Source organism: Barbus barbus, assembly GCF_936440315.1.
Source record: "Barbus barbus genome assembly, chromosome: 41".
NCBI classification, from domain to species: Eukaryota; Metazoa; Chordata; class Actinopteri; order Cypriniformes; family Cyprinidae; genus Barbus; species Barbus barbus.
In genome coordinates, this window is record NC_136719.1 from 2955959 (window position 1) to 2981488 (window position 25530).

Genomic DNA, 25530 nt, shown 5'->3' on the forward strand with positions numbered 1-25530 from the left:
TAGCTTCTTTATTTCGAAGTTTTCAAGTTAGTTATCAATAGTTTTACTGCATGCTTCATCCTTTTTTTCTGTGTTGTAATGCAATGCATGTATTGGGGGTTATGTTTATTGTAGTTTTTCAATTTATTTTGATTATGCTTATGCTTGACTATTATAAATCCTTTCATTCTAAATTTTCTCTCATATGACATCTCTTTAGTCCTCCCAGCTTTTGAAGCACACATGCAATGCATAGATTATAGGTGCATTGCAAAACAATGAGTACAGCTCAAGTACTCCTGCATGCTGAAATGAATGAGTTTGGAAATAATGCAGAGACTACATGCCATATATTTATTCCCCATTGCAAAGCTACTAAACACAACAGTAATGCTGTTACAGTGCAATAATATTCAATTGTGGCAGAACATACCAAATGTGCCCACGAACAGGAAGCTCACTTCACTTTAAATAATCAACTGATCGTCTTTCAGACGTGTGTGCGTAAACTAAAACTTATTTTACTGTTTCCACACCGAAGAGAAAATGCATTAACATCAACAAAATGACATCTACAATTCAAAATAAAACCGTAAAAGGAAATAATCATGGCATCTGAAAGCATCTTACTGTTTTTATATGATTATTTTACAACTGGCATTCTCTCAGCTTCATTCATTTTAGACCATTTCCTTAATGATTCTAGGAGGTTTTGATCAGCTAATACAATAAAATCATATAGTTACCACTCAACCCTCATTAATTATTATATAATATGTGCAATAATTCATTCGTAAACTGGAGCATTTATTCATTTAACATTCAAGTAACATTTACTCATATACTTCATGAAGGCTTCAAGAGACCTTCAGGAATCCTCTAGTTCGCATAATCCTACACAACCCTGAAGGAACTACAAATTATGATAATAAAAAGACTGCTAGTTAAAAATGTGGACACACTTGACTGAATTAGTTCGTTCTGATCTTATGAGTGAAGGAAAAGCAGCCAGCAGACGTCCAGCACACATGAAGCACCTTCAATACTGTTTATTTTACTGAAGCATCCCAAGATGCTCCACATGAGGTTTTCTGAGAGAAGTGTGCTCAGCTGGACTCTAGATGAAGGCTGGCGACTGAATAAGCACACATATTTTGATTTGTTTGACATTTTCTGGTCACTACGTATTTTGCACACTTTATTTTGTGGTATGTCACAGTTGTAATTGCTTTACTATAATTCCACAATGTAGAACATATCAATAATAAATAAAGAGTAGGTATGTCCCAATGTTTTAACACATACCGTGTGTTAACCAGTTCATCCAAAAATAAACCTTTCCTGAAAACGTACTCACGCTCAGATCATCCAAGAGGTAGAAAATATTTGTTTCTTCCTCAGAACAGATTTGGAGAAATTTAGCATTACAAAATATCATCCATCAAAAAACTGGTGGATTATTGTGCTGTTTTTATCAGATGTTTGGACTGTCATTCTGACGGCACCCATTCACTGCAGAGCATCCTTTGGTGAGCAAGTCATGTGATGCTACATTTCTCCAAACTCATCTAAATCTTGGATGAGCTGAGGGGGAGTAACTTTTCAGAAAATGTTTATTTTTGGGGGAATCATGTGTGATACCAGTGTCATGAAATTCTTGAAATCTTGAGGTAAATAAAAAAAAAAAAAACACAACTAACTGTCTTTTACAATCAGTCATCATCGCGCGTGTGTGTGTGTGCGCGTGCGCATGTTGCTGTTTTTGTGGCGGGGTAGCAGGGAGCGGCTCATTTACATCTACCGGACACGGTCTATCTATTTTGGTTATCAACTCTGTCCTTAGAACTTGTTAAACTCATAACGTCCCCATTTAGTGCACAAACAGTACAGTAGCAAAGAGTGTGTGTGAATCTAGGGCATGGACATGGACAGCGCCGAGGCGTCAGTGCTGCGTGGGTCCTTCACACCGATGATCAGGTCATTGGTCCTCCGGGTCCCTTCTACCAGTGAGATGATGTCCACCTTACGCACGTCATGACCCTTCTGCATCAGAGACTTCACATCCGCCTCTGCAAATTTAGCTAAACAGAGAACAAGAGAATTAAAGCGGAACTCCACCCTCAAAATCTCACATCTGGAGTCAAAAATCACAATCGCATCTAGTCAAAAATCAAACATATACAGTCTAAAATCACAAAAATCACATCTAATAAAAAAAAAAAAAAACACAAAATCACATCTGCAGTCAAAAATCACACAGCTGCAGACAAAAATCACACATCTGCAGACAAAAATCACACATCTGCTGACAAAAATCACACAGCTGCAGACAAAAATCACACAGCTGCAGTCAAAATCACACAGCTGCAGACAAAATCACACATCTGCAGACAAAAATCACACAGCTGCAGTCATAATCACACATTTGTCAAATATCACACATCTGCAGACAAAATCACACAGCTGCAGACAAATCACACAGCTGCAGGCAAAAATCACACATCTGCAGACAAAAATCACAGCTGCAGACAAAAATCACACAGCTGCAGACAAATATCACACAGCTGCAGACAAAAATCACACAGCTGCAGAAAAAAAATCACACAGCTGCAGACAAAAATCACACATCTGTCAAATATCACACAGCTGCAGAAAAAAATCACACAGCTGCAGACAAAAATCACACAGCTGCAGACAAAAATCACACAGCTGCAGACAAAAATCACAGATGTAGACAAAAATCACACAGCTGCAGACAAAAATCACACAGCTGCAGACAAAAATCACACAGCTGCAGACAAATATCACACATCTGCAGACAAAAATCACACAGCTGCAGACAAAAATCACACAGCTGCAGTCAAAATCACACATTTGTCAAATATCACACATCTGTCAAATATCACACATCTGCAGACAAAATCACACAGCTGCAGACAAAATCACACAGCTGCAGACAAAATCACACATCTGCAGTCAAAATCACACATCTGCAGTCAAAATCACACAGCTGCAGACAAAAATCACACATCTGCTGACAAAAATCACACAGCTGCAGACAAAAATCACACATCTGCAGACAAAAATCACACAGCTGCAGACAAAAATCACACATCTGCAGACAAAATCACACATCTGCAGTCAAAAATCACACATCTGTCAAATATCACACAGCTGCAGACAAAAATCACACAGCTGCTGACAAAAATCACACATCTGCAGACAAAAATCACACAGCTGCAGACAAAAATCACACAGCTGCAGACAAAAATCACACAGCTGCAGACAAAAATCACACAGCTGCAGACAAAAATCACACAGCTGCAGACAAATCACACAGCTGCAGACAAAAATCACACATCTGCAGTCAAAATCACACAGCTGCAGACAAAAATCACACAGCTGCAGACAAAAATCACACAGCTGCAGACAAATCACACAGCTGCAGACAAAAATCACACATCTGCAGTCAAAATCACACATCTGTCAAATATCACACAGCTGCAGACAAAAATCACACAGCTGCAGACAAAAATCACACAGCTGCAGACAAAAATCACACATCTGCTGACAAAAATCACACATCTGCAGACAAAAATCACACAGCTGCAGACAAAAATCACACAGCTGCAGACAAAAATCACACATCTGTAGTCAAAAATCACACATCTGCAGTCAAAAATCACACATCTGTCAAATATCACACAGCTGCAGACAAAAATCACACAGCTGCAGACAAAAATCACACATCTGCTGACAAAAATCACACAGCTGCAGACAAAAATCACACAGCTGCAGACAAAAATCACACAGCTGCAGACAAAAATCACACATCTGCAGTCAAAATCACACATCTGTCAAATATCACACAGCTGCAGACAAAAATCACACAGCTGCAGACAAAAATCACACATCTGCAGACAAAAATCACACATCTGCAGACAAAAATACACATCTGCAGTCAAAATCACACATCTGCAGTCAAAATCACACATCTGTCAAATATCACACAGCTGCAGACAAAAATCACACAGCTGCAGACAAAAATCACACATCTGCAGACAAAAATCACACATCTGCAGACAAAAATACACATCTGCAGTCAAAATCACACAGCTGCAGACAAAAATCACACATCTGTAGTCAAAAATCACACATCTGCAGTCAAAAATCACACATCTGTCAAATATCACACAGCTGCAGACAAAAATCACACAGCTGCAGACAAAAATCACACATCTGCTGACAAAAATCACACAGCTGCAGACAAAAATCACACAGCTGCAGACAAAAATCACACAGCTGCAGACAAAAATCACACATCTGCAGTCAAAATCACACATCTGTCAAATATCACACAGCTGCAGACAAAAATCACACAGCTGCAGACAAAAATCACACATCTGCAGACAAAAATCACACATCTGCAGACAAAAATACACATCTGCAGTCAAAATCACACATCTGCAGTCAAAATCACACATCTGTCAAATATCACACATCTGCAGACAAAATCACACATCTGTCAAATATCACACAGCTGCAGACAAAAATCACACAGCTGCAGACAAAAATCACACAGCTGCAGACAAAAATCACACATCTGCAGTCAAAATCACACATCTGCAGACAAAAATCACGTCTGCAGTCAAAAAAAAAATCACACATCTGCAATCAAAATCATACATCTACAGTCAAAAATCTCAATCACATCTAGTCAAAAATCAAACATATACAGTCTAAAATCACAATCACATCTAGTAAAAACAAAACAAAAAAACATCTGGTCAAAAAAAAAAAAAAATCACAGCTGCAGTCAAAAATCACACATCTAGTCAAAAAAAGTCACACATCTGCAGTCAGAAATCACACATCTGCAATCAAAAATCACACATCTGCAATCAGAAATCACACATCTAGTCAAAAATCACAAATCTAGTCCAAGTCACACAAAAATCACACATCTGGTCAAAAATCACACATCTAGTCAATAACATCTACAGTTAAAATCACACATCTGCAGTCATGTGAACACATTAGTGCTGCAGGGGTTTTAGAGAGTCACATATAACACTTTATACATTAAGAATACAAAACAGTGCTTTAAATCACACTTAACATTTACTGAAGCTTGTGAATTCAACACTGTATTAGCATTGGCTTTATTCTGTATTGTTATGGGGTTGGCAGTGATGTTACCAACATACAGCATGTATAAATACAATTTAATATCCTGATTTGTGCTTTTTTTGCTGTTTTCAAGCATGAACAAATGCAAAAAAAACAAAAAAAACAGTTGATTTGTAGTTATTGATTAATTCCTACATACTGTATTAATGATATATTTCTGATCTTTTTATTAGAATGACTTTGCTAACAGGGTTAAATGGTCGAGATTGAGGACATCACAAATTGCCTATTAATAATAATAATAAAAATAATAATAATAATAATAAAGATTCGTCTTTCCTAGAAAACATCTAAATTATGTATTTTCCTTGTCCCTAAATGTTTTTTAACATATACATTAACGTACAAAGGTTTCGAGTTACTAAATTTTTTAAAAGAAATTAATACGTTTATTCTGAAAGGATGCATTAAATGTATTACAACAGTCAGTAAAGACAAAAGATCTATTGCAAATAAATGTTTTTTGTTGTTTTTTTGCATCACAGCACACCAGGTTTCAACATTGATAATAATGATAAATGTTTAATGAGCAGCAGATCAGCATATTAGACTGATTTCTGAAGGATCATGTGACGCTGACGACTGGAGTAATGATGCTGAAAATTCAGCTTTGATCACAGAAATTACAATTTAATATATATTCACATAGAAAACAGTTATTAAACTGTAATAATATTTCACAATATTACTGCTTTTACTGTATTTATGACCAAATAAACGCAGCCTTGGTGAGCAGAAGAGACTTCTCTCAGATACATAAAAAAAGTCATACATACATTTGGGCATTATTTAAAAAAAAGACGACAATTTAATTGAACCCCAGAGGAAGCTACAGTAAACGATGGAGAACTTACAGTCCACCAGCAGGGTGTTGTTTTGGATGAGAGGATGCAGTCTGCCGTAGGACACGCTGTCACTCATGTTATTACGTGATGACAAAACATTGATCAAAACCTGCAAACACATCAGAATAAATGAGTTAATATACAGCGATGCTAGTAGCAGAATGAAATGTGCTGGTGTACATCCACACAGCCCAGTAATGAGCGCTGACCTGCGTGATGCCGCTCAGCGCCCGCTCGCCGTTAGAGGAGCCCAGCGCCACGTATGTGCCACACAGACCGATGGACGGCCTCACCGCGATCGGCATCAGGAACGAGGCCGGCCTCTTGCCCGGCTCAATGCTGTTACGCTGATGAGAACACACAAAATGTTACAATCCTGACACATATCACTTAAGGTCCTTGCACACAGAGTCCGAAATTTTCGTATGCGTTTTCCGTATGTAGGTAAATTACATTATTATATAAATTAAATAACATGAATTAGGGGTGTGCAAAATTGACAAAAAAAAAAAAAAAAAACATATCTTGATATTTTCTGGGATTTTATCAAGAACAATAATTAGACGATATTTTGCCGAGTGTGTTATTGTTCTGGTATCGTAAAGATTACTGATTTTTTTGTTTATATTCTTCATATTCTATGCGGTCAGTTCACAGAAGTGATAAGAATGAATTTTTTCCAATATGTTTTATGGGCATTTTTACCTTTAAGCCATTTTTTTCTAAAAGTGTGCATCATCTTTTGAGTTAAATTCCTGCATTTGGGCTGTTACCAAGCAAATTAAATCAGTTTCAACAAAATGTATCGTTGCAATGCATCTGAAGTGGCATTTAGACACTCTTTAATGCAGCTCAGAGAGACATAGAATGCTAACCTGCTGTTAAAAATGCATAAATGTTTTGATATTTGAAACATAAAACATTGAAAACTGATGTTTGAAATTATTTAAAAAAAATTAAGATACTTTAAATGTGAAATTAAAACCGCCAGCAGGTGGCAGCAAGTCAGTGTTAATAAGTGAGTCATTGCGATTGAACCGAATCATTTAAACGCTCGATTCATTCAGGAACGAAACACCTTCATGTTGCTCAGAGACGCAAAACTGTGTTTGGAATTATTTTTGTTGGAGAAATAGAGCAAAAGCAGGAAATATGGTGTCTAAAGTCTCCTAATATTGACTTCTTGTTTATTGAACTTTTGCATAAAATCAATGTCACATTTGCAATCATGCAGACTTTTGGAGAAAAGAATGGCACTCTTTCTGTGATTATTAACTATATGAAATGATATAAATATAGGCTATACATTTCCTGCCCCATATCTTAAACTGTGTGATCTAAATACATTTGAATAGACTGAATCGAGCACTCGTACACGCACTAGTTTAACCTGTTAACTGATTCATTGCCTGTCGCATTTGACAGAAATATAACGGTTAAGACAGAAAGACACAAAGCAGCGCAGCACCAGACTTTGAACTTGCAGCCCTCATGTTTATTTAATGAAATCATAGCCTTTTGAAGTTTAATCGACACATTCAGCCATATCTCAATTCTGCTCTTTCCTTCTCCAAATTTAAGACCTCTTGAAATCATAATTAAGACTTTCTTGTACAATTTAAGACTTTTTAAGACCCCGCGGAAACCCTGTATGCACTATAACACAGGAGTGTCCAGTCCTGCTCCTTTTTTATTTATTTTTTATTTATTTTTTTTACCTTTTTTAATTATTATGAAACATTTATTTCATAATAATTCCCCCCATTTTAAATTCGTATTATCCTATGAAAGGTTAGATTGTGAATTTTTTTAATAAAAGATCAAAAGGATTAACAATGCAGATTAATTTTCACAGCCTTCTCTGATCATATTTATCAAGGGTGCCGATATTTTTGGCGATGACTGTGTCAGTGAAAGAACTACACTATGCTGAATAAAAGCTTTTGGGAGGAATTAGCTTCTTTAATGAATCTAATCTTGAACATGTTTTACACTATATAAGCTACATGTAGATTTTACCTTTCTAAAAATGTTATCTGCTAAGACTGCTATATGCATAAAAAAAAAAAAAAAAAAGATATTACTTTTACGGCTTCCGGATTTCAAAAAATAAATTATATTTTAGTGACGATATGTATCGTCGATAGTGACGAGTGTTATATATGCCCAGTGTGCAATGCAGTGCTCTTTTTTTGGTCCCACTTTATATTAGGCAGCCGTACTTACATAAAAAAATAAGCACAACGTAGTTATTGTGCTCATACTGTATTGCAAAACACTTTTGCTGCTATTGAGGAGGCATACGGGTGAGGTTAGGGACAGGTTTGGTGGGATGGGTAGGTTTAAGGGCAGGTTAAGGTGTAAGGGATGAGTCTACAGTGTAATTATAAATGTAATTCCAGAAATTAATTACAGATGTAATTACATGCAGGTATGTATTAAAATATACAGCTGAAGTCAATATTTGACATATACTTTGTAGAATCTGCAAAATTTGTATTATTTTACTAAAATAAGAGGGATCATACAAAATCCATGTTATTGTTTATTTAGTACTGACCTGAATAAGATATTTCACATAAAAGATGTGAAAAATATGCATGTACACAATAAGTGCACTGTACTTTAAATTTTAATTAATATTTTTTTACTGTGCAATGTAACCTGTAAATGACTGTTGAAAAACTGAGTGCTGACCAGGTTGGAGCTAAAGTCTGCTGGACAGTGGCTTTCAGGAACAGGTTTGGACACCCCTGCTATAATAGATCTAATGGGACATTTCACAAAGTCATGCTATAATTTACAGGGGAAAACAGTACAATTACACTTCATAATGACATTTCATAATGATAGTTTCTCATTGAAATAACTGTTGCTTCAATTTGCACATTGAGGTTTGCTGACACACCTTTGGTGTTTTTTTGGAGAGAGCGAAAGGCTAAATGGCAAAAATGATCAAAATTGCTTGGAGCATCTTTCAAACCAAATGGCAAAAGAGAGAGGGATTAAATGACAATTAAAAAGTTAAAACTAATTTAAAAAGCAAGTTTTTATGAGTGTGTGCCTGTTTTTGTCATGCGTATGCATCTAGGCGTACCTGATTGTAAGCTGCAGCGCTGTGGGTTTTGTTGGGCCAAGAGAAGTCCAGCATCTGACTGTTCAGGAGAATCCCAGAGGGCGTCACAATGCGGCTCCCAAACGGCCGGTTCAGAGAGCTAGGAACAGAGGAAACATTAATTAATTCATTATGTAAATTACAGTGGCCGTCCAGGAGCAGGACTGAACACCCCTGGTATTCGGTTTACTTGTGACCCTGGAGCACAAAAGCAGTCTTAAGTCGCTGGGGTATATTTGTAGCAATAGCCAACAATACATTGTATGGGTCAACATTATAGATTTTTCTTCTATGACCAAAAATCATTAGGATATTAAGTAAAGATCATGTTCCATGAAGATATTTTGTAAATTTCTTACTGTAAATATATCAAAACTTAATTTTTGATTAGTAATATGCATTGATAAGAACTTCATTTGAACAACTTTAAAGGTGATTTTCTCAATATTTTTTTGCACCCTCAGATTCCAGATTTTCAAATAGTTGTATCTCAGTCAAATATTGTCCTAACAAACCATACATCAATGGAAAGCTTGTTTATTTAGCATCCAGATGATGCATAAATCTAAATTTAGAACAATTGACCCTTATGACTGGTTTTGTGGTTCAGGGTCACATATACAAACACTCCATCACCTGGTAAAGTAACGCACCTCATAACAGACACGATCAAGTCATCGGTGCCCATGATCATGAGCTGGCTGGCCACAGCGCCCTCCTGCAGCTCGTATGACGGCATGTAGTCCTCGGCCGCTGACGCCTGTGAATCATTGATCTTCTGCCGGAGCGCAGCAGCCTGGTCTTTACTGCCAGAGCCAGCCAGTGTTATGGAAAAGACACTATGTTTAAACACTGCTGTTGAAACAAACATTGTCTATTTCAGTTTTGATTCAATAATCACCTGAGCATCTGCGTCACCAACTCGGAAACTGATGAATTGAACATGGAGTCTCCCAGTCCACTGGCTTGAGACAACGCAATCTTCAGAGACTACATGTGGAGGAAATTAAACAGGCAGGAATATGTAAACAATAGTTCATGAGCAGAAACGCTGTTGTGCACCAGGGTAAAAAAAAAAAGAAAAGTTCATGACTTGAAATCAAACAAATGTTAACTGAAAAACTTCTTAACATTTATTTTAGCTAGTTACCAATGCAACGCTTCTCATTTTCATTTAATTTAACTTGATGTACTAAAATAATTATAACTGAAATTAATTAAAACCATATGGACATATTAAACAAAACTAACAAAATGACTCAATCATTAACTAAAATGAAAAATATAAAAACTAATAAAAAACTACTAATAAAAACTATAACACTTGTGCATTTTTGAATTTTCATTTTTAGGTGAACTCTCCCTTTAATCTTAATGAACTGACTGAAGGGCTGGTCACACTATCCTTATCTTTCAACTGACTTCCATTCATATGCATGCAAATGCAGGAGACAGGAAACGCAAAAAGTATTCTCGTAGCTTCATAAAATTGAAGTTGAGCCACTGATGTCACATGGACTGTTTTACTGATGTCCTTGCTACGTTTCTGGGAACATTTCAGTTGTGTTGCTGTCTATGGAGGGTCAGAAAGCTCTTGGATTTCATCAAATATCTTAATTTGTGTTCTGAAGATGAACGAAGGTCTTACGAGTTTGGAACGACATGAGGGTCAGTAATTAAGAATTTTCATTTTGGGGTGAACTAACCCTTTAACCAGGATTTAAAGATGCTAACCCAAGGTAAAGCATATTGTGATAAGCCATATAAAATTAGAGGTTTGATTGAGACTGATCCCCAGTGAAGACCATCCTCATCGGGACAAGACCACAGGAACCAGATGAGTCCTTTGCACAATCTGACTCTGCTTTAGCCTAGATTTAAACTCCTGATTTTGTCTGGCCAGAGGAGAATGACACTATTTCAACAAACTATTTCCCCGTCTAAATACTGTAAAGCTGACATAAAGCCACCCAGCTCTATATCAAGCAGATGTAAAGCTGCTTTGACACAATTTGCATTGTTAAAAGCGCTATACAAATAATATTGACTTAACTTAAAATATGCAATAAAGCCAAAATTGACTTAATCTATTGAACAGAGTTAAAGGCATCTAATAAAGGCAGGAGACCATGTAGAAAGCACAAAATACATGATACAAAGAGCAAAAAGAACAAATCTGATTATTAGGCACAAATATGTCACTAGTGCACTTTATTTAAAGTCATAAATCAATAGAAATGTGGAGTGAGTTGTGCTGGTTACAGCACTGCAGTACCTCAGCGATCCAGTGGTAAATGCTGCTCCTGGACACCTGGTTTGTGATGTTAAATCCCTCCAGGATGTTGAGAGCGGACAGCAGGGCGGCTCCTGCGTGGGGCGGAGGAGGAACAAACACCTGGAAGCCTGTTAGAGACACGCAAGGCAAAGCACTGCTCAACCTGTCCATTAAAATATTGCTGAGGTGCTCAAGACTACAGGAGCTGTTGAACTTCATGGAAAACCAAGCCATTAAAGGCTTGAGGAAAAGATTTTCCAAAACAGGCAACAGGAAAATCCTAAGTGTCACATTAACCCAAGCAGCAGCAGTCTAGTCTGCATTTATCTAATGATGTTTCCTTAAAATAATAAGCCACGAGATACCATTAAAGCGATTGTACCGCAGAGAAAATGTGTTCTTAAACCACTTTATAAATTAAAATAAATCACTTTAATACCAAATAAAATGAAATAAACTGTAGTTTGATTAGGTTGCCAGGCAGGACAGGAGCTTGAAACATTAATAAATAATGTGTGGTCACAGGTGGGCACTTTTACACCGGCTTCAAATACGGATCACCAATCAGAAGTCAGAAACGAAACTACTTTATTATACTCATTTTACTATCTGCATTTCATGCAACACCAATTATAATTTACAAGGGAAACAATAGAGCTGTATCTTAATTAATGAGTCATCACTCCATCTGTAGCACAGAAACAAAGCAGAAATACTCAATACTGTACAGAAGTCAGTGTTTACTTTGACTTATTGACTCTATTTAGAAGGAAATTAAACCTCTATAGACCCACAGAAAAGCACACACCTGCACAGATGGATCTGTGGGACATTATTTAAGCATTCCCTTGTGCATTTAGTACTTACAATATCAGTTACTTTAATACATTAGTATTTTCTTGATGGACTACTTGTTTCCAAACAAGCATCTTTACCCAAGCATGACAATGTGTACTTTATAATATTCTGCTGAATTGAAACGTTGTCAAATTTCCACCTGCAATTCTTGTCTACCCTGTTCTGAGAAGTCGAATAACAACAGTAATTATGCACTATTATGAAACTGATACAGGGTAAAGCAGAAGGGGTTTTATTGCTCTACTGTCTGGACTTTGAAGGTCAATAGACTACTACATCTAAACTAATTAAAAAAGTAATAAACTGCAGTATTTTAAACATCTATAGGTTCTTTCAAGAGCTGATTGTTGAAAACTGGTGTGTGTTTACCCTGGTAAAGGCTTTGCAGTGGCGTCTGTATGACAGTGGAGTAGTTTTTGAAGTCGTCCTCTGTCAACACACCTCCTTTAGCTTGAACCTGGCCACAAAAACACACAATATTAATAGAATCATATGATCTGTTATTAAACTGTTAGTTATAAAACAAAGAAAATAGCTACAAACAATTCAAAAATCAAATTTTTGATCCAGATTTTAATGATCTGACAAGTCAGAACAGTGATGTAAAAAAAAATATATATATTTTTAATTGAAATAGTTAATAAAAGTTTAAGTACTAAAATAAAAGCCAACTTGAAATGTAAAAAAAGCACCATAAAATGAAAATTGAAAATAGTAATTTACAAAATATTAATAAACACTCTAATAGTATATCAATAATACTAAAATAACACTGGAGACGTACCACTGATGTCATTTCCTGAGTCAGGTTCCCACTGTAGAACTCTGAGACTCCATTGGCTGCAATCCTGTCCAAAACAGCAGCTAAATCCAGGCGTTTAGTGAAGAGTCCCGCGAGTGGATCCTGACTGTTCGGCAGGAACAGATCTCTGAATGCATCCGACACATTCTGCTCCTTCACTTCAGACAGAGCATCAGCTGCGAAAGATGATGCCAGTTATACCAAACTGCTAAAGTCAACATAAAATAACACTTACAGTCTTTATTCCAAAGAAAAACTGCATTGATAATTAAACCTCTGAAACAGAATTCCTGGACTCTTATTTTTCCGGACGTTTCCTGTAGACTGCATAAAAGTGTAAATGACATGCGTGAGGAAAGCTCACCCAGCTCGTGCGTCATATTGAATCCATTCCTCGCCACATCTGCGGCCATAGTGACAACATCTTTCCAGGCCATTCTAGAGGAGAGAGAAAACACTATGATGCACAGCTGCGTTTCCATCAGCCTTCATTAACCCTTGTGCTGTGCTGAAAATCTCATTCGGTGATCCTCGTTATAAAATACCAGCCTTGTAAACCTCTCATTATTATGCAATATTATAATGAAATATTGCATTCAATCTTTGCTAACTGAAAAAAAAAACAATTGATACATAGGTTTTGCATTTCTTTTTGGAACTGATTCATTATAGGCCTCATCTGATCTGAGCTCATGCCGCTCAGTGTGAAAAAAGTCACGAGTTTATTCATCTAAAAAAACTGAGCATAAGCTCAGAACAGGGAGGCCTATGATCAATCAGTTCTACAAAACTGTTCGAACTGAAAGAAAACAAGCCGATAAAAAGGCCGAATCCAATATTTGGTAAGTTTTAGGCCAATGCAATAACATTAATTTAAAAAATCCTATCCTACCCAATCAAAATGATAAACGAGAACTGATGAATAAGGTTGGGTATCGCTTGAATTTGATCAATTCTGATTCCGATTCTGCTTATCGATTCCAGTTCTTATTGATTCCAATGTGGTTAAACATTTAGACATCAAACATTTATTCTGTGTCTCTTTTTGCAAAACATTTAATTGCTGCTGAATGCATAAATAAAAATCAGCCGACTACATAAAAACTGGACTCTATTGAGTGCAAAATAGAGCTGCATGATTCTGGATAAACTTTTTTTTTTTCTTCAATATGAGTTTGTAGTTCTCTCACAAATCTGAAGAAAGAATATTAGACAACGAAACCAAATCTGATGTAATTTATGAATGGAAAGATTCAATGACTCACTCAAGATTGACTTGTTTCATTACTGGATGAATCAGTGTTTTTGAGTGAATCTGTTGAATGAATGATTCAAAGACAAATACATTTTTAACAGCCACTTTTCGCCAGCTAAAAATAAAAGACGCACACACAGGAATTGATAGGTGGAATTGATTTTTGATTCCTAACCCTGCTGATAAATATAAGGAAAAGGGCTCTCTATTATTTGTTTGTGCATAACTTAAGACCTTAAAATTTACCTTACTACAACAAAACCACTAGTGTTTTTTGACACAAATATCAGTAGCACTATATTTTACAGTCCTGTTACTCATGTACATACTATGTTCTTATTATAGCAATTACAACAAGTAGGTAAAAACTAGGTACTTACCCTGACCTAACCCTACCCCATGTAGTTACCTTATATTACCAGGACTTTCTTTGGTAGGTACACTGTAAGTACAAGTACACCGTAAAATAATGTGCAACCCAAATATTGTTAACACTACATTACACATGGGTGCATTACTGTTGCATCATTATTTTCTTCTTAATCACTGTACAGGTGACTTGACTATCATTATTTTATTCCTATGGATTTATCCAACTCTTAAGATGCAGTCACTTTAGTGATATTTCATGGGCAAAACAAAAGTCCCTATCTATTGTCAATAGTGTAGTAATGTATGAAACACAGCTCACACAGAAATTACTTTCAAACAAAGTAGTTTTCTGTTTTAGTCAATGTGGCAAATCCTTGTGACCAACTTGAACCCGCTGTGAAGAGGAAATCATGGATTCCAACAGAAATGACTGGATTTCACCCTTTATAATTTGTCCTAAAAAGGTGATACTACAGTTTGTCAATGCTTGGTTTATATTTACGTAAACATCAACATGGATGAGGAGATTTTGAGTGAGGAAGTTAAGTAACATATTACAACACATTTTGAAAAGGTTTTCTCGTTTCTCATTTTTAGACTACTTTTATGCTCTTCAGTGTTCTGACTCTGAGTCGCTGTGACAGAAACAATTCTGGTCCTTCACCTGGCTGTCGTTTGAAAGAAAGTAACCTGTGATTGGTGGCTTGTGTGGTTCTTAGTAAAAATAAGCTGAAGTGTGAACCAGACTTTAGGCCAACAGTGAAATCTGTATATGCGGTTCAATTCAATTCATGATTATTCGTATAGCACTTTTCATAATACAAATCATTTACAGAAAATTTTAAGTTTCTACATTATATTTAAGAGTAGGTTATTAGTGGTGACTATGGCAGAAATGTACAGTAAAAATCATGCAGAAGGTGAACCCTATTAACTGCGATTTAAGCAAAATTTGGTAAAGTTGTGTGTGAATACACAGCTTATCTTAAACTGTACCTTCCATAGAGCTGATGAGCTTGATGTAGTCCACTGATCATGCCGGGAACAGCCACTAACAGACCTGACTAACAGACAGAAAGACAGACACACGTCACTGCAGAGCAGGCACAGTGCTTGCATTATTCATTCGATTCAGATTTTTAACATTATCATATGACGCACTTAAAGACCAGATGAAAGCAAATGAAAATAAACCTTTACCCTTTGATTAACATGCAGCATCATGTCCTCGTGAATCCCAGAGGGAGCCGTCTCACGGAAGTCAATGACCCGGCTCTCATTCCTGCGGATGTCATGGACGAGCATCACGCCACCACTGAGAAGAGCGTGAGATACAGTCACTCACTGTTTCTGATTCATCACCCGCTAAATCAATTTCTCTAGCCCTGCACATGTGCCTCCTTACAAAACTTTCGACAGGATTCCTGGAATTCTTCACCAGTGAATTTCCATGACCGTTCCAGTTATAAGTGATTTACTGAAAAAACTCCTTTAACAGAGATTTAAAAAAAAAAAAAAAAAGTCGTGACGTATTGTCAAGTATGGTGACCCATACTCGAAATTGGTGCTCTGCGTTTAACCCATCCAAGTGCACACACACAGCAGTGAGTAGTGAACAAATGCACACACACACACACACACACCGTGAACACACACCCGGAGCAGTGGGCAGCCATGCTGCAGCGCCCGGGGAGCAGTTGGGGGTTCGGTGCCTTGCTCAAGGGCACCTCAGTCGTGGTATTGAGGGTGGAGAGAGAGAGATGAGATTTCTGGCTGGACTTTCAGTATATAACATATTGAAACAATTACACCAAAAATAGTCATTGTATACTGTTTCACATTCATTTATGAGCAAGTTTTACTCTAGACAAACATTCACAAAGAGACTTTTGAAATATTTTACAGCAGTCAAGAGGTGCTGCAGCAATGAGAAAAATCATGTCTTTTTAATTTTATTTAAATCATGTATTCTAACAGAACCTAAATTAAAAGTTATAATAAGCAGAATATAGGCATCTTTTTAAGTAAAATATTTTAAATATTTAGGCCTATACCTAAAGGAGTAGACTAAACAAATACTCGAAAGCAGATATTTCTAATAAATATACATTTTATACAAAAAATTAAAATACATTCCCTACAATAATGTCCATAACTTTTGCGTATTTCCATTGCTGTTCCAGCTCAAATCACAATTATGATTTCAAATGAACAAATCCTTAATATTTTCATTTTTCTACTACAGTGGGAGCACTGTTTCTGCCATTCTTTGTCTGTAATCTTTAAAGGGTTATTTCACCCAAAACTGAGAATTCTGTCATCATTACAAACCGACAAGTCTTTCGTTCATCTTCAAAACACAAATGAAGATATTTTTAATCTTCAGTCCAGATAACCAAAACTTTTAATTTAGGCTTTTATTCACATATAAACATTGATAATATAAGAGGAAGATCAACGGTACTTGCCTGATACACAAAAACAAAACCTTATTGGTAAAGCATGTCTGAGCTTCCATTTACCAGTTTTCATTTTTGGGTGAAGCATCCTTTTAAAGGTTACCTTATAAAACAATAAGGTCTCTGAACAAGCAACACATTCAATCTTGTCAAAGAGCCAATCAAATCACTCGCCAGAACCTTCACCCTCTCTGTTCCTCTCTGGTGATACGAGCTGCCAACCTCCACCTGAATTACTGAGAGACCATCATGTTTCAAGAAATAGCTGAAGACACTTTTAACCAATGCATGCACACACAGACACACACTCCGTATTTCTTCTCTAGCCCGCTTCCTAATCTAGTTGTCTAATAAAACTGGCATTGTGCAAATATTGTGGCACATTGATGAATTGCCTTGTTCCTCTTTTTGTAAATGGCTTTGGATAAAAGCATCTGCTAAATACATAAATGTAAACAAAGACTGCTGTGAACCACTGAACTAGCGCTCGTACCCGCCGATGCCCGAGGTGTGAGGATGGATGATGCCCAGGCAGAGCGAAGCGGCTATGGCGGCATCAACGCTGGACCCCTGTTTGCCCAGAACGTCAAAGCCCAGAGACGTGCAGCGGGCCACATCCGTCACCACCGCGGCTTGCTTATACACCTGAGGACAGAAGAGACAAAAAAAAGAAAAAATCTATTGGAAAATAGATTCCCTTATTTTCACCCATTTTATCTTTCACCATCCAAAACGCATAAGTAGTACTCAATAGCTGGGTTTCCATCCAAAGTTACAAATGTGTGCGCAAAGTTGGAATATCACATTTGCGAATAAGCACAGTTTCCATGCAGCGAGTCAAAGACAACAAAATCATCACTTCTTGATAAACTGGCATTAAATATCACTAAGAAAATGATAAGAACCCACTGAATACAATAATTTGCATGCATAATAAACTACTTGCATCTGAGAGCGAGCAAATGAAACAATAAATGCTGTTATTGATTTTGAAAATGGAGCTGTTGTTTGGGAAAGCAGTTCTGGGAGGCAATTATACAGACATACTTTTACGACTGACTTTGCTCGGAATGACCATAACAACATTTCAGATGCTGTGCAACGAGATCCATCCCATCACGCAAAGTCTCCACTTTTTTGATGAGCATGGAGGAATTTACTAATTTATTAAAGCAAAATGCATTTCCATCTCCCATTATTTGCATTAACCCTTTTTCGCACAAGTTTAAATTTTGTGTTTCCATCACTCGGTTCTGATGCAATACTTCAAATTGTGCATAAAAACAGGCTAATGGAAACATAGCTACCAACTAGTGCTGTCAATCAATTATTATTATTATTATTATTTTTTAAATTGCAATAATTGCAATAATCTGCATATTAATACAATATATTTACATTGTCAATTTCACATTGAATCTCCAAATTAATGTAGAAACAACATAACAATTGTGTATTTTAAATGTGTTTAACGGCATCTTTTTACCAGGTAGCCTATAATTAATAAAGGCCAGTATCATTGATATCAATACTGCTACTGCTTTCTCTATTAAAGGGGACATCGGATGCCCATTTTCCACAAGTTGGTATGATTCTTTAGGGTCTTCATGAAATGTCTGCTACATAACTTTGGTTAAATTCCTCAATGGTCACGTAAAACAACACCCTTTTTACCTTGTCAAAAACAGCTCTGTTGACTGCGAGCTGTTTTGGTGCATGTCTCTTTAAATGCTAATGAGCTCTGCTCACCCCGCCCCTCTATTCCGTGGAAGAGGAAAGGCAATTTGCAAATAATCATAATAAATATAGTGTGAGGCTTACTTCTTCTGGAGGTACAGCTGGATCACGGACTTTTTAGCAATGCCGTGGGTGGGGCTTGAGCAAGGTTTCAGACTGCAGCAGGTTTCACTTTAAAAGCAGTGCTGTCTCTTTGAAATCTAATGCACATGATGTGGATTTCTGTGTGCACGCATGTGTTGGATGCCTGTATTCACAGAGAGCTGCTTCACAGACAGCGCAGCAAAACCGAATTAAGCTCTCTTTTGTCTTATTGCGCTTGATAGCATGTTCGGCTACTGTAACACTAGCCAAAGGATGCCAGAAAAAAAATGGATGCTGTGTTAATTATGTTTAAGGCGTGAAACTGAAAAAAAATGAATCGCACAATTAACGTGTTCATTTTGACAGCCCTAGTTTTTACACACACTTCTTCAATGAGCAAAGCAAATTTGAGGTATATCATTCACTGAAAACCAACCAAAATGGTGGTAGTAATTCACAGCACCTGTGGGTCTCCAAAGTAGATCTGCATTATGAGGGCCACGGTGACGCCCGTGGCGAAGGTCAGGCAGGCGGTGATGATGACAGTCAGCCCGTCACGTGTACAGGCACAATCCTGTGCCAGCGGGTCTCTGCTGGTCTCTCTCAGTGGAGAGACATCCCGACTTGCCAAGTCAGAGGCAGAGGAGGGCAGCCGCTGCAGTCGGGCCGACTTCAGAAACAGATCAGGGTCTACACATAGAGAAAGGACAGAATTTAGGCCACTACGTGGAGACTACATCAGACAGTTCTATGATCAAACGCATTACCTGTGTCCTGCTCACTGAGGAAGTTATCATCGTCTTTGCGTGATTTGAGCGTGTTGTCGGTTGAAACATCATCTTCTGGTAGTCTAGGGAAGCTGGTGATGCTCATGTAGTCCACAGGTGAATACGCACTGCTCAGAGCCGCATCCTTCTCCACCACTGTCACTCCTGTATCGGCTGCCGGAGTGTACATGATTTACCTGAAATCACCAACTGGAATTCAGCGCAATTCTGCATTCATTATGCTGGAAATTCATATAAATTATTCAATATAACGTATAGATTGCTGCAGGGTTGAGTTATGTTTGTAGGCCAAAATCCGTAAACGAGTTGCATTTTTTAGCACTTTCGGTTCCATTGTCCTTAAAGGGCACCAACTATGCCACTTTTTACAAGATCTAATATAAGGCCACGTTCACATTGTCAGTTTTTGGGATTGACAACCGCATTTACTTACAGGTGTGAGTCTCGAAATGTCCCGTTCACACAGCAACTTACAGTAGCGTCTCAAATACTCTCTGCATGAACGTGCAACAGAAGGTCAAGCCTGTATTCCTTACCAGTAACCATAGCGACAGTGACCGAAGTAATATCAAAGATGGCGATGTCCGTAAAACTGAAAGACATTTTTACTTTTTTATAACTTTCTGACACGACAAGAGTCCAATCGAGCTGCGTGTTCATCCGTTAAGTCTTCATTAACTGACAGCAGCTTTTATATTTGGGTGGAGAGCGAGCATTTGAGCTGCACGCAGAACACAAAACTGACAGGAGCGGCTCCGGTGGAGAAAAACTGACTGGATGTAAAACTTTCAGATGACACACAGCTTATTTCTCCGTCACTGTAAGTTACCGAAACTACACATGAAAACATGCAACACATGGTAGACGCACATTTGTGGCACAGAGCGGCTCTCTCTTGCACTGTATGATGGGACAGACAACTAGTTGTCCAGTCCTGTTCCGTTCACACAGCGCGGTTTTCCGAGAATGCAGTTGTTAGTCCTGAAAATTCACGTGTGAGAGTTTGGTTACTGAATGCGGTTGTCACGCTCGTAAATAACCATACTGTGTGTGAATGTAACCGTATTAAGGACTCAAATACGGGACTGATGACTGTATTCTGCTGCTGTGTGAATGCGGCCTAAGTCTCAGGTGTTTGTGAAGTTTCAGCTCAAAATACTCCACAGATCATTATATCATTTTGAAAATGCCTGTTTTGAGTGGAAGCAGAAACACGCTGTTTTCTTGCGTGTCTCTTTAAATGCAAATGAGCTGCTGCCCCCCGCCCCCTTTTCCAGAGAAAGGCTGTGCCTTTACAATACCTCAGACACTCTGCTTAAAACATCGGTTTAGTTTTGATTATCTGTGCTGAAATGATGCGTTTTAAAGCCACATCAGTTTAAACTTCCGATATAGGGTTTTCTAAGTGAACACATCCGAATCGAACGCACAGAAAGCAGCTGTCACACGGCATGCGAGTATAAAACTAAGTTCTCTTTCATGTCTTATTGCGCTTAAACTGTCAAACTGTTTGTTCTGTTGTTGGATGTGATAATGAACATAGCAGTCATCATTTACTTCTGACATCTGAGCCACTGAAGACGCAGAGGATTACGTTTGTTTCTGAAGTAAATGTGCCAATCCCCGATCTGCCTAACTGCGTTTATGTTCGCGCAAATCATTCGTGATCCAGCTTCACCTCAAAAAGAAGTGAGTATAGGTTTTTTTATGAATCTTTGCAAACTGCCTTTCCTAATAACGTGCTATTTAGCAAGTTTCACGATGAATGCGGCTAAAGTTTACTGTCTCTCAGAGAGCGGCTCGGAAGAGAGGGGCGGGGTCAGCAGAGCTCATTTGCATTTAAAGCGGTATGCAACAATATGGCTTGATCTGAAAAGAGCTGCTTTTGTCAAGGTAAAAAGGGTGTTGTTTTACACTACCATTGAGAAATTTTAACCAAAGTATGTTATAGACGTTTCATTAAGACCCTAAAGAATCATATCAACTTGTGGAGAATGGGCATTCCCCTTTAAGTGACCGTAGCGTGATATACTGTTAATATGACCCAACAATAAATTAAAAACAGAAAATCACTCACTGCTCTAGACTGAATAATGTCTATAGCTTTAATAAGACATTTCTTATTTGAATGCTGCTTTTAAATGCTCTAGCGTGAAGACAAACAAGGAGGATTGTGTGCAGCTCACTCAGGGCGGGGTCTCTGCTAATACAGCAGTGTCCGTCAACAGTCGAGGGTGGGGCCTGTGCAAAGTGACGTCACATTTTACAGATTCTGCAAACAGCTTTTTCTGAGACACTTATGATTTATGTAGACTAAAAATGGAGCGGGTGGATTTTTATCGTTATAGGGTGGTTGGGTGTACACACACTGCCAACACACATTTATGTTCAAACAACATGTAAAAGTGAATTTTGCATAATAGGCGCCTTTAAGTCAATGGGTTTTTGGTTAAATGTCTGAAACAAGGTCTGTGGTGAACACAATCAAGATATTTTCACATTTCATTCTACAACATACAATCTATCATTAATATTATTATTTTTTAAAAGCTTTTACTTGTCTTGAAAAAGGCAGCTACTAACAAGTGGCTAAATGGGACTACAGAGGTTGTCAGAAGCTATGTTTACATCCAAAGATTTGAATTAAACTTGTGCGCAAAACTGGATGCTGCTGTTTGGGACGCATTTTTGTGAGACAATTATACAGAATTACTTTGATGGCAGACTTTCCTTAGAAAATTAAATGTGTTTCCATCATAGTTTATGCACATTTTTTCTTATGTGCATCTTGGCGTTTCCATCAATTGTTTTTTATGCGATATTAACGCGCATAAAAATAGGTGGATGGAAACATAGCTAGTAACATCATTTCATTTTCCTCTTGCAAACAATTCAAGCTTAAACCTTTTTTTTTTTTTAAATCAAGACTGAAAGAGTTGCCGGAAGCTTGGTGGTGATTTTGAAGTCATGTGACCGTGGAGTAGTTCATTTAGTACCTACGTCTAACTTTTTGTTTCTGGTTGTTGTATTTAGATTTCAAAATTTGTAAATGCTGATTATCTTGAACAAAACACGTAGCCTAAGAATCAACAACTTTTGTTAGTCACAGAGCTCATTTTTCACAGTAATCCAAAAACCAATGGAAAAATCTTGTTGGGTTTTTGTCAAGAGACCCAGGGTAATTTGAACTTTTGAGTTGGCCTTGCAAAAACATGCCATAAATGGAGCACTCTGTTGAAAAGAAATAGAGTAGTACAGAGCTAAAGCCTGTTTCATGCTGTCCACCTTTTTTCTACGACCCATGGCGCTTTGCGCAAATTATGGGAGTAACTTTCGTTTACGCTGTAAACAATCAGCAAAAGTTTCTCTCTATGAACGCAATAAGCATTTTCAAACACTGGGTACAATCAGCTAACATTAAAAGTATAAAAGCATTAACAAATTACTTTCAGCATACCATTAATAACTCCTAAAGATCCCACTTCTATCCGCAGCAATATTATGGACGTGTTAAATATCATTATAGTAATATATGTCTATATTTCGTAACGATTACATTTTACAGCATCCGTGTGAAAACAAACCTGGAAAGAGGCAAGAGGATTTGGGCAGAAAAATGAAAGATTCTTAGTGCATTCAAGGGAATTATTCATGGTTTATATTGCTACACAGATGCACAGTAGCCTATATGTTGTCTTTTTTTCATTTACTTGCAGCGGAACACAAAGGAAACATGAAAATAATCAGGAGGAAATAATGCAGCGGGCTGAAAAGAGCTATTCGATATCGTTTGTTTTATCACGTCACATTAATATACACGTAACATTATTCTCCTGACTTCTGAAAATAGAAAATGAATGAAAATTTACAGGATATTCAGTCAAAATGACGGATGAGGATTATTTGTAGCGCAATCTTATGATTTGAAACAGTCTTTTTGAGTGGAACTTCCCCAAACCGGAAGTGCCTCCCATAATTCAAAACACAGTAGGCTCGTCAGGAAAAAGGTGGATAGAACAGGGATCTCCAACCATGCTCCCGAAGAGCTACTGCAGAGTTCAGTTCCAACACACCCGTCTGAAATTAGAGTAACCCCTTGATTAGCTGCTTGATGGGGTTGAAGCTGAAATCTGCAGGACAGTAGCTCTCCAGGAGCAGGGCTGGAGACCCCTGCTGAAGAACATCTCCATCTGTATTCAGTGGTTCTCAAACCTGTTCCAACACAGCAGATTATAAACATCTCCTTTCTCTCACTCATACATTTCAGGTCTCAACTAATGAGCCGATGACCTGAATCAGGCATGTTTGATTAGGGAGACATTTCTTCTTTAGAGCTGCTTTACAGCTAAATTAATTTTCTAATTAATGAATATTGACACTGTTAGTGAACTGAATGAAAATTAACTAAATTGGGATGAATAATGTCACTATTCTGATCTGAAACCATGGTTTCATGAATTTGCTGCATAATTGATTAATTTATTACAACTGATCATTCCTGATGAAGCTGCTTTGAAACAATCTGTATTGCATTGGGGAGTTTTATCTGAACAGGATTCAGTGCTGTTTTATTTGCCTTCCTTTGACTGCATGTTTATGTATGTATTCATGGGTAGCTGACACGCAACTCTCAACCTAAAATCATTTAACACCGCATTTTGCATCTCCTCCAACTATAAATCAGCTTTTATGACCAAACTTACTGATAGACTACATTGCATTTTCAAAAATGTCACATCACAAGACCATTTTAAACAAAGAGATGTGAAAAAATAGTGACCTGTCAGACCTAAAAATACTAATGCGTCATATTTTAACAGAGAACAAAAAGTTTTTGCATTTGCATTTTGTAAACTTCCCTCTTTTAACATAACTATAATGACTACTGACATCGCATCCTGAACTGAATCAACAATTCAACATCAAAACTCATCTGAAATCACAAATCTAACATTAGAAATCAAGGCCTCCAAATCTATTCACTGACAGCAACGAAGGCCTGGTGCATGTTCGTTTATGGAAAGATAAGGCGATATAGAGAAGAACAACAACGATCTGTCATGTAAAAGTTAAGCAGTGGATATAATAACCACCCCTTCTTCATACCATATAAAGCAGGATGCGCGTGAAGAGCAGACGCTTCCTGATGATCAGCTCCCCTTCAATATATATCCCTGTAGTGTTACAGATCACCGCAGAATACACGCGTCATTTATAAAGACCACAATTAAAATAAAGCACGCTCAACGCGACATCGGTTGATTTCCATCCCGCAGATCAGAGCCGTGTTTCAGAAAACCAGCTGACAAAACCGACGCAGGTGTGCGCGCGTTCACGCGTGACGCGTTTTAAAATAGCACGAACACAACAAAACACGGGTCTTCAGATGTTTCGTTTATTTCATTTTTAACCTAGTGGTATTTTTTTTTAGCTCACACCCCGTTTTAAAACGCGACGCAGCGGCCAAAGACGCCCGTCCGAGGCTTTTGTTTACACCTAAACAATAGCTATGATGTTGTAAATCCAGCGTTTTCAGCATACTTACAGGTTTCCGGTTGTTTTGTCACATATTAGGCTACTCCAGGTGAATGTCTGCCTTCAGTGCAACAGTGAAGAGAAGCTGGTCCTGCAGGCTCTTCTTGTGTAATTATTAAAGTACGTCAAACACACTGCTTCTCAGGAATGTGGACACGTAATTATTAAGTTTACAGTGTAGCTAACCCTTATTTTTATGTAGCAGCACAAACAAAACAGTAGCCTACCGATAATGT

The 25530-nt window shown here is 37.6% G+C and overlaps 1 protein-coding gene across 2 annotated transcripts; it reads right to left on the reverse strand.

Moving 5' to 3' along the window:
• Window positions 1–311: 311 nt before the first annotated feature.
• LOC306860792 (glutathione hydrolase 7-like) lies at window positions 312–25445 on the reverse strand. Of its 2 annotated transcripts, none has more exons than XM_079402716.1 (16): window positions 25305–25445; window positions 19739–19935; window positions 19435–19661; window positions 17644–17795; window positions 15892–16006; window positions 15688–15755; window positions 13429–13502; window positions 13047–13240; window positions 12632–12719; window positions 11405–11532; window positions 10031–10119; window positions 9783–9935; window positions 9112–9229; window positions 6224–6361; window positions 6024–6123; window positions 312–2060 (listed from the first exon to the last, which is right to left on the reverse strand). In XM_079402716.1, the coding sequence occupies exons 2-16, from the start codon at window positions 19926–19928 to the stop codon at window positions 1891–1893; spliced, it is 2004 nt and encodes a 667-aa protein (XP_079258842.1). In that variant the 5' UTR covers window positions 19929–19935; window positions 25305–25445; the 3' UTR covers window positions 312–1890. The 2 variants fall into 2 exon arrangements, with proteins under 2 accessions (XP_079258842.1, XP_079258841.1); XM_079402715.1 differs by lacking the exon at window positions 25305–25445 and adding an exon at window positions 24866–25087.
• Window positions 25446–25530: the final 85 nt, after the last annotated feature.

Excerpts from the sequence above, each read along its gene's own strand:
- LOC306860792 (XM_079402716.1), bottom strand. The coding sequence starts at position 19,928 with ATGTACACTCCGGCAGCCGATACAGGAGTGACAGTGGTGGAGAAGGAT. Across the intron at positions 11,533-12,631 it reads ACTGCAAAGCCTTTACCAGG|GCTTCCAGGTGTTTGTTCCT; the intron begins GTAAACACACAC and ends TGTCTCTAACAG. Across the intron at positions 10,120-11,404 it reads TTTACCACTGGATCGCTGAG|TCTCTGAAGATTGCGTTGTC; the intron begins GTACTGCAGTGC and ends CTCCACATGTAG.